Below are 10,562 nucleotides of genomic sequence, written 5' to 3'. Positions count from 1 at the left end.
AATAATAATTCTTAGTTGTGTCGTCACAATTAAGTATCTTTTTAACAGGCGTTTTGAAATGTAGTTGATGAACTACGTATGTATGTTTGTTATGACTTATTGCAGATTGGTGCGATTGTTTTACTAATGTTATTGTTGTCGTGATTTATAAACACCAAAACAAAAAATTGTTATCATGCCCATTATCAAATACATTTACTAATTTACCCCCTGAAAATAACGTTAAACGAAGTAATTATAAGACAATCGTTAATTGCAATACCCTTTTTATGGACAAAGCCACAACGTTGGAAACCCTGGCTGGGCTGGATCCGACCCGTCTCCCGTCCGAAGACAAATTTATTATTTTTTTCTTTTCAATGTACTTGCGATGCAAAGAGCCTTAGCTCCCATAGAGCCGCTTTTAGGTCAAACATCCTACCATCAATTGTTGTTGGCATGTGGCATGTCAGTCACAAAGACATATGTCAAATGTCAATTTCATCAGCGCAGGAGGCACAAATTATCACATTTTCATTCGCCGTGTCATTTTTATTTCTCAGTTTTGCGGTCTTGTTACTTGTTGGTGTCAGTTTCCTGTTCCTAATTAATAACACGAACCAAATAATAAGCAGCCGATGCGGTGTAAAAATATTACTCCTTAAACAGTCGTTCTGCTGCATTATTTTGATATTTGGTAAGTTAGGCTAATTCGAATCACAGTAGGGTGACAATTTTTCACGAAAATATTGGATATAATATTTACGTACTCGCTTTTGTTATATATTTTTCTATAGTAATACAGGTATCAAAGTAATACGTATGTAAATGTATATTTCTCTATACGCTTAATTATAATAGGTAATTCGCTAAAGTTATTGATTGACATTCAATGTCAGTTAATCTTAAATTAATCAACCTTTAATATTGAATTAATCCGTAATAACCACGAATTTTTTTATAAGGATTGACTATAAATTTATAACCTTACCTTACAGATTATATCAAAATGATATGCTGAAATATTGTGAATGATTAAAATTGGATTAAACTAGCGATATATTTTTATTTTTATTATCTGTTCTTCACCATTAATTGGTTATTAAAATGCCTAAAAGGGGAATTTCTGCAAAATCGTTTTGTGGTTTCAGCCTTCCTTTTAATAATATCTCAGTAATTTTTAAGATCTAAATATAATCTCAACTTATATTTAAATACAAAAGTAAGTTCGAGCACTGTTTCAACTTTCTACTAATAAGCGGCAGAGTGGTCACTCTTTAAAGTTATGCCGCACGAAAGCTAAAAAGAATCCACTACAAAATTTTCTCCCGAATCGTGTTGTAACAGACTGGAACAAGCTTCCTACGAGTGTCATAACTGCTCCTTCAGTCAATGGTTTTAAGAATCGGCTAGACAAACTTTTAAAATCTCCAAGCATCAAAATTCACACGCATCAGCTTAATGAGCTGCTAGTGTGTTTTAAGTATATGTATAATAATAATAATAAAATTTAACGGTTTGTTATTGTTTCTGAAGGCGTTATTTACTGAACGAATCTTCTTGATTTCTTGCGTGTATATAATTAAGAGTGGAGATGTACGTACATGTACTTTTAATCCCGGTAAAAGCTATAGTTTTCGTGAGATTTGCGAAATCCCTGTATTCTTTTGTAGGTGGCGCCTAATTCGCGCGGGCCTAGCTGCAAATAAAAGCTAGTTATTTAATATATATAAATGCAGATAATACTTACATTAATAAAATTTTCCTGTTGTGTATGTAGGTTCCTATTATCTTTCTGTGTCACGAATAAATTTTTCGCGTTGTCATCAATCATGCATGGCTTACATTTTTTGTTTATTCTTGCGTAACTCTTGAATAGTTTCGCCATAAAATGAAATTAAGTTCAGATTAAAAACCATATTTTCTTGGTTCTATCACGGCGACATTTTTTGGTTGGCACGGTAAAGTGAAAGTTAGTTAAGGTCATGGTAGGTTATGTTTTTTTTTTATTTCCACAAGTATTTTTCCGCATTTTCTCATCCGAGTACTCACAAAATCCATGAGCGTCTTATAGTTCAAAGCATAATGCGGAACCCATTGTCAAAAAAACCTCTATGAGATAATGGTTACAGCTGAGTTACGACGCACAAGCTGTTGTTACAGAATTGACTACATTAAAACTCATGACGTCAGTAGTTTCAGTGGGTGTGTTGCGTACGTTATAACCAATTCAAAACCCATTTGCTCTAATAAAAACAGTCGCTGATCAGTTCTGATTGTAAACGATACTCCGTCAGAGGTCCAGTCTATTTGCGAGTAGAGGACCCGGCGCACCTACTAGCGACTGCGGTATTCTTTCACATTATTACCAACTTTTAAACAAAATTGAATTATCTTATTCAATGGTCTATAATTTTGTCATTAAATTTGGTTATATATATATTTATTTGTAAAATTTTATGTAACGAATTACTACTAAAATCATAACTAGTGTTTTTAAATATTTGGTTACTTGCTTTGTAGTATTCTTTTCTACAGGGAATAAAACAACAATGGAGCGGTTAATGCGTAACAACACACTTGTCTCATTTGAATATTCTTAAACGAGGATAATAAAACTCTACGAGTAATGAAATACAGACCTCTTTTTGGATCCTTTTCCTAGATTTATTATATTTTTTATTATTATTTCCAGTTAATTTTCCGTAGTAAAGTCAAAATGGAGGCACTTTCAAATGTACTGCAGCCTTACAAGGACCTGGTGGGGGCTGTAGCGGCAGTCGTGACCATCGGTCAGATGTTCTCCGGCTCCTTCCTCTGTTGGGATGTTTACAAACAGGGGCACACACGCGGTGTATCAGCTACACCCTTCCTCGGTGGTCTTGTCATGTACGTATCCGTAATAATACTTTATTTTTAAGTATTGTAATTGGCAGTCTGATTATTGTAATGTCTATTGAAAAATATGTATTTGAAAATATTTTACATGAAAATAATTTATGCTGGTGACTTGTTGAAATATTAAGTGTATAGCCTAAAGTGTTATGGAAGTTTATAATAATTATTCTTCCTCTAGTAGAACTCATGTCTGCGTTTAGGATAAGATATAAAGGAACGGTTTTAGATATTAAATGTTTTAAACGATAACTTATGTAATGTCAATTAAATTAATGTTTCGTAATAATCAGGAATCTGATAACTCTGTTTTTATATTCCAGGGGTATAATCAATTTAAAATACGGTTTGATTCTTCGTGACGACACTATGATCCAAGTCAACTTATTTGGTCTAGCTTTGAATATTGTTTACGTGATGATATACTTTAACTATAGTCAAGAGAAAGTCAAAGTTTGGGGGCAAATCGGGTTAGCGGGAGCATTATCCGCAGTACTAATAGGATATGCCCAATATGAGGATCCTAAATTGGTAGAAAATAGATTGGGGCTTATCATTACGGCATTTATGTTCGTTTTGATCGCTTCTCCGCTTTTCGGATTGGTAAGTCTTCCGCTTATGCTGTAATATTAACCATGATCGATCTAATACAGGTAATGTGTACCTCAGTTGTCAGATGGGAGGCGGTTCTTGTAAAAACCTGACCACCCAATCTAGGATTCATGGTCATAGGTATACCCCGGGCTCCTGTCTAGAGTGATAAGGATGCAACTGGGACTAAAGACAGGAGAAAATAAAAAATTGACACGAGAAATTATAAAAATATTTTTTTACTTCTGCTAAAAGTTGTTATGAAGTGTTGAAAACTCCATAAAAACTAATAGGTTATCAACCCTTTATCTTAATACTACTTATTTTATTTTAATTCAAACTTCTCTTTAAGTACCTATTCATTAAATGACAGTATTCCTATTTATTTAAAATTATTATTATTTGTTAAACCTTATTTAATTAAATAAAATTTCTTAATTATTTCATTTATTTTAAGTAATAAGTTGTAACGACGTTATTTCATATTTCAGAAAGATATAATAAAAAATCAAAGCACGGAGGGCATGCCTTTCCCTATCATACTGTCTGGTTCACTGGTGACCTTCATGTGGCTATTGTATGGAATCATAATCAAGAACCAGTTTGTTGTCGTAAGTATTAACAAAATGATTAACTTGATTAATTTAGTAAACATTGCAGAAAGTATTTATACATATGTACATAATAATGTTTTTTTAGACCGACTCAAACTAGGCGATGATGAAATTTATATATATAATAATATCAAAATATAATTTAATTGTTGAATCCTCAATTTTTATTTTTACAGATACAAAATGTGGTTGGATTAATTTTGTGCGGGATACAATTATCATTGTTTGTAATCTACCCCTCGAAACCGAAAGATAAGCAGGCGAAATCTAAAGCAAAAAAGGCCGATTAGAATAAATAATATTAAACAGTACTGTACCGTTATTCGAAGCTTATTATATGAGAGAGGGGCAGCTATTTCCGGTCCTAGTACTAGTCTTGACTTCCGGTTTAGGTCCACGCATCCCTCCTTCCGTCTCCTACCACGCCTCCCCCCACCAAGCGACACTAGCGCCACCACAGGCAGTTGGATTTTGAAGTCCAATATTTTCCTCATTGGCGTTTTTATTTCCGTCCGAGACGGTTCTACAATACGCATTACGCATATTTGTGACCGCATAATCGGTACTAGTCAAATATTCTAGGAGAAATTGTAAAAGGAAAAATATTTGAGAAATTGTAAAAGGTATTTCATATCGAAAAAACTGTGAGTACTTTTAAATTATTAATTTCTCCTTAAAACTTCCGTATCTGTTCGAAACAACAGATATTCTAACTGTGATACAGTTCATAGATAGTGTTTTGGTTTACCTATCTAATAAAATATAAAACTACCTTCAATATTTTTGTCAGTTCATTTGGTTATTTTTCCAAACGCTTTGTTCGTAAATTGTTTTTAACTTATTTCCTTTGTCATATCTAACGTCCACGGACGGGTTCAAAGCCCGTAATTCGTTAAGGTTTCTTTCAGAGTTTCTTTCAGTATGAATGAAGAAACCACAACAGAGCGCACTGTTGGTGAAATTGGAAACGATCGCCCGAAAGCGAAAAATAAAAGGAAGCACTCTGAATCATCGAGTTCAGACTCCAGTTCATCCTCATCTAGCTCATCAAATGATCATGGACGCAAAAAGAGGAAAAGACAGAGGCTTAACGTGAGTAACCGCATGTTTAAAAAGCTGATCAGGGAGGTAAATGAACTTAAGAGCCACGTAGCCTCTACAACTAACATACACAATACTCCATCCTGTAATGATAGCATTGACCCTTATGTCAGTGGGGAATTATATGAGTCAGACAATCAATCACATCATGGTTCTTGTCCAGATTTTAACCAAGCAAAGCTCAATTTTACCTTGAGCACTAAAATCAAAGAACCTTCTATACCTAACACCCCTGATCATATGCTTCAACAATTAATGAAACTACAGCGGTTTAACAGCTCTGACTGGAACAGTGTGCGTTATGCTGACGTACAGAAAACCTGCTTGCACTCTCCGGGTTTTACCAGCTTAGAAGCGAATGATGAGGTAAAGCAATACGACAATTCCAGATCATATGTCAACATGGAGAAGGCATTTGCAGGCATCACATTTGCTTTGTTACAACAAGGTGAGGCCTTACAAATAGAGATGCAAAATCTCCTTTTACTAGCAAGTCAAAATGGTTCACTATCATACACCGAAATTCACGAAAAATTAAACAGCATGTTTTTAGAAAGTGGTTACAGTAAAGCAGCAAACGAGACCATGCAATTAGCTTGTGGGCATAGAGCGGAGATTATTCAGCAACGCAGAGAAAATATCCTCTCTTTGGTGAAGGATCCGCTTCATAAAAGCTGTCTACGGAAAATACCTCCATCAAGTTCGAACTTATTTGAAACTGAAAGATTTAGCTCCGCTTTGGAAAAAGCTGGCGGCATCAGGAAAGTCTTCTGGCAGAAAACCAGGGATCGCAACTCTGCTCCGCAGAACGGTCCCGGGACATCAGCGCATGGCACAACCCAGAAAAAGCCTCAATTCAGCCAGCAAAAAGGTACACAGTCAAAGAAGACAAAAGAGTATTCCTTTCAGGAAAAAAATAAGAGTCAAAGAGGAAACCCAGGACAAGGACCCAAGGACAAACCCAGGAGTAACAGATCCTTCTCTCCCTCATCCCGCCGGGATAGGAGAGACTCAAATAAAAGATACTGACTCTTCTCAGGCCTTCCGTGCCGGTCAGCTCAGTCTGTTTCCTCGTCACTGGCAGGATCGAGGGGCGCCGCCTCACATCCTCAACATGTTAAAAGGCTATCGAATACCACTTCGATCAAGGCCTACACCGAGAATGCCAAGTTTCCGACGTCAAACTCGAAACATAGGCGAAGCTGCTGCCATTATAAAAAAGCTTTTAGAGCAAAACAAAGTATTGGAAACGGTAAAGTCTACACCCAGCTTTGTGTCGACAATATTTCCATGCCCCAAAGGCGACGGCACGTCAAGGCCCATATTCAACCTAAAAAACCCGAACAAATTTGTTTGTCCGGGAAAGTTCAGACTTATAAACATTCAAAAGGTACCAAATTTCATTCAATCAGGCAACTGGATGATGAATATCGATTTTCATCACGCCTACTTCCACTTACCTATCGCCAGGAGTCACAGACGGTTCCTATGGCTAATTTTTTGCAATCAGCTCCTACAAATGGTCTGCTTGCCCTTCGGGATCAGTTCTGCTCCAAAAGTGTTTGCAACAATGGCGAATTGGATCGCACAACAACTGAAAAACGAAGGAACTCTAGTACTAGTGTATCTAAACGACTTCCTTTTAGTAAATCAGGATCGAGCATTATTACGCAACCAGACAACATTCGCTCTGGACTTGCTCAAAGGTACATGGTTACCGAACCAGCAGCATCTCCACTACAATTCGAAGGAAATGCTCGCTATTATCAATGCATTAAAAGATCACGGTCGGCACCTGAACTCTACGACCTTGGCCATGAAATGAAACACCGAAACAGTTTCCTACCTCCGCAAGGAAGGGGGAACGAAATCCACAGCCCTGATAAAACTTACTTGCTTAACAGCAATTCAACTACTCAACTATATTCACCTGAATATTTACCACATCTCAGGAAGTTTCAACTGCAAAGCAGACTGTCTGTCACGGGGTGCACCCTCCCCAGTATGGCTTCACCTTCAATCTGCTATGACTCTGAAGGTGTTCAAAAAGTGGGGCTATCTGGTAATCGATCTACTCACATCACGTCGGGCTCACGTAGTTCCCTACACATTGCTCGACAGAGCGCAAGTTCACGATGCATTCAACAAAACATGGACTTACCACCTAGCATGGGTGTTTCCTCCATCACATCTGAACAACGCATCAGCGAATTATCTGACTGCCCCCTTCATCGTAATAAATCTACGCTAAGTTCTGATAGACTTATTGACAGGACTACCTCTATCCAAAGCATTAGAAATGACTTAGGAGATATGGAAATGTGGGGGTGGAGTCAACACTTAACCAATTGGTCAACAGAACAACGTGAATTGCTGTCATCAAGTTGGCGTAGGTCCACGCTTAACACTTATCGGCCCGCATTGAAGAGATGGATAAAGTGGGCAAAGGAACAAGGTATTGATATGTATAATCCATCGGGATCTGATTTCGCGCGTTTCCTAGCCGACTTACACCAAAAAGAAAAGCTCTCACTTAGCACTATTCTTGTCCATAAATCTGCTATTTCTACATTTGTCAACCCAGAAGGCCAAGAGAAGTTAAGCTCTAATAGCCTGGTAAAGCAAGTGCTAAAAGCCGTTGCTTTAGCGACCCCTAGACTTAGTAAACCACCCATTTGGGATACGGATATCCTCATTCGCTTTTTGAGCATAAAGGCGACCGGTCAATCTGAGATATTAGAGGCAGCAAAAAGAACAGCAACCATTCTTCTACTCTGTTCAGGAAGACGAGTGCATGACCTCACATTACTAAGAATTTCACCTGAATACTACTCAGTGTCAGAAGATGCAATAATTTTCACACCTGCCTTCGGCTCTAAAACCGATACCGATAAAAGACGACAATCCAATTGGAAATGGATGCCGAATGAGGAGAATAACCTACTCTGTCCAGTATACTGGCCCTAAAACATCTAATTGCCCTTACGCAAGAACGAAGATCCCGGGCTAAAAGTGATTGTCTTTTTGTAACCATAACAGGAACCCCTAAACCCGCTTCGCGTACAATTATCGGAGGCTGGGTGAAGAAACTACTTAATGACGCGGGAATAGAAGCCACTCCAGGAAGTCTGAGATCAGCTGTTGCATCTAAGAGTTGGATAGAAAATTTCCAACTGGAAGACATACTTTCCAGGGGAAACTGGAAATCTGCTAATACGTTCTTTAGATTTTATCGGAGAGAGTTAACACCCTCCTCAGCACATGCTCACTCTATTTCCGCTTTGTTTACTCCTACAGATGATTGATTAATACACTAAATTAGAAAATCATATGCTCAGATTTCATATTTTCTTTTTATAATTTTGTTTGTTATAATTTATATATTTGTCTACATATAGTAACAATGTGTTGATTTACAATAAAACATTAATAATCACCTATGCCTCGTCACTGCTGGCACCTATACCATCTACCTATATTTTAATAAAAATATAGATTCGATGACTTTAAAGTCTTTTTGATCACATTGACGTTCCCTAGCGACCACCAGGCGATAATAGACAAATCTCTCATATAATAAGCTTCGAATAACGGTACAGTACTGTTTAATAGCGACATTTTACCTGAAAATAAAATGTTTATTAAACATACTTACCTTATTCGAAGCTTAGTTTATACATCTACCTGGTGTTATAAAAACTACTCAATGAGGAAAATATTGGACTTCAAAATCCAACTGCCTGTGGTGGCGCTAGTGTCGCTTGGTGGGGGGAGGCGTGGTAGGAGACGGAAGGAGGGATGCGTGGACCTAAACCGGAAGTCAAGACTAGTACTAGGACCGGAAATAGCTGCCCCTCTCTCATATAATAAGCTTCGAATAAGGTAAGTATGTTTAATAAACATTTTATTTTCAGGTAAAATGTCGCTATTAAGGTACTTAGTATTAATCACCGTAAGTTTTTCATGAAGTGATCAAAAAGCTAAGAGAAATCAATTGGCTAAGCCATATAGATTTTAATTATTGTTATTGGGATAAGATCATCTAATGATGTATTTAAAGCAATACGTTGTTAGTCAGTTTCATGGATTTAATATTTGTATTTTTTAACTGGCTGTGAGCAACCATGTTAATTATGTAATTAAAATTTTGCCACTGCTTAGTAAAAATTTTATGTGACTATAAATGATAAGCGTTCACTATTTACATACCTTAAAATCAATTTCTACCATAAACAACTCTTAACATTCCAATTCTAAACTATTTATAGTTTATTATGGCATTTCCTGTTTCGTATATTATAAAAACGATGTTATATGTTATCTCAGATATATGTATTCGTATTGAAATAAGTGTGAAATGTGTTATCTACCTAAGTCTACGTAATAACCCTGACCTTGCGATTACTTCGTAATGACACAATCATTGAATTACACTAGTAACAATTTATTTTTTGTTAGCTTCGTATGCATCATAAACAAAACTTAGTTATATATTAGTGTTCATTGGATTAGGGACACATAAAAAATAATGTGTTAAATACTGATAATTTTAAAAATTTGACATGGATATAGAAAAAAACCGAAACTCATCTACATATTTTTTTATGTAGACAATATTTCCTCATATCTCTAAACAGGTGGACACCTTAGTAAAGGAATTTTTATATATTTAGTAAAGGTTTTTTAATGGTTAAGAAGAGTGAGTGAATTATTATATTAAAATCAATTTGATTGCTTGTTTTTTATCTGTAAATAACGTGACCATTTTGATAAAGATCACGTTACAACTGATTGTGATAGTAATATTATATGTACTGATTAATAAAGCTATTTTTATCCTTTCAAATTGTTTTATGTACTAGGTATAGTTATTGTAAGAGATGATTCCTATCCTCGACGGAAAAATAAGTTTTAAGTTTGACGTGTATTTGTGGCTGTCTGTTTGTCTTTGGCATCATCGGATGAAACACGTCACAAACGGATAAAGCGATTTAAATTCAGAGAGAAAGTCTTTTTAAGTCAGTCTTTTAAATTGCAAGTTAAGCATACATGCATACATACATATAATCACGTCTATATCCCTTGTGGGGTAGACAGAGCCAACAGTCTTGTAAAGACTGAAGCGCCTCGTACAGCTGTTTGGCTTGATGATAGAATTCAGATTCAAATAGTGACAGGTTGCTAGCTAATCGCCTAAAAAGGATCCCAAGTTTATAAGCCCTTCTCTTAGTCGCCTTTTACGACATCCATGAGAAAGAGATGTAGTGGTCCCATTCTTTTTTATATTAGTGCCGGGAACCACACGGCACGTTACGCATTTATAGATATACCTAAACCTTTCTCAGTATAAGTACGCTGTTTCCAACAAAATCCGTCTATAAA

The 10,562-nt window shown here is 36.3% G+C and overlaps 1 protein-coding gene across 2 annotated transcripts; it reads left to right on the top strand.

Annotated features, from left to right (window-relative positions):
* The first annotated feature begins 487 nt into the window (after nucleotides 1–487).
* On the top strand, nucleotides 488–10,026 carry LOC106142284 (sugar transporter SWEET1). 2 transcript variants are annotated; one of them, XM_060944368.1, is made up of 6 exons: nucleotides 488–676; nucleotides 2,675–2,868; nucleotides 3,198–3,477; nucleotides 3,957–4,076; nucleotides 4,256–4,384; nucleotides 9,113–10,026. In XM_060944368.1, exons 2-5 carry the CDS (start codon nucleotides 2,699–2,701, stop codon nucleotides 4,367–4,369), a joined length of 684 nt encoding a protein of 227 aa, XP_060800351.1. In that variant the 5' UTR covers nucleotides 488–676; nucleotides 2,675–2,698; the 3' UTR covers nucleotides 4,370–4,384; nucleotides 9,113–10,026. The 2 variants fall into 2 exon arrangements, with proteins under 2 accessions (XP_060800351.1, XP_060800352.1); XM_060944369.1 differs by lacking the exon at nucleotides 488–676 and adding an exon at nucleotides 2,305–2,328.
* The last annotated feature ends 536 nt before the right edge of the window (nucleotides 10,027–10,562 follow it).

This window comes from Amyelois transitella, chromosome 5 (genome assembly GCF_032362555.1).
Source record: "Amyelois transitella isolate CPQ chromosome 5, ilAmyTran1.1, whole genome shotgun sequence".
Classification (NCBI taxonomy): domain Eukaryota; kingdom Metazoa; phylum Arthropoda; class Insecta; order Lepidoptera; family Pyralidae; genus Amyelois; species Amyelois transitella.
Note: the sequence above shows the minus strand (reverse complement) of the source record. Positions and strands in the feature narration are given on the sequence as shown.

Bases quoted from the DNA above. Each gene is read 5' to 3' on its own strand.
- LOC106142284 (XM_060944368.1), top strand. From the start codon at position 2,699: ATGGAGGCACTTTCAAATGTACTGCAGCCTTACAAGGACCTGGTGGGG. The intron at 2,869-3,197 runs GTACGTATCCGT...TTTATATTCCAG, and splicing joins TTCCTCGGTGGTCTTGTCAT to GGGTATAATCAATTTAAAAT. The intron at 4,077-4,255 runs GTAAGTATTAAC...TTATTTTTACAG, and splicing joins TCAAGAACCAGTTTGTTGTC to ATACAAAATGTGGTTGGATT.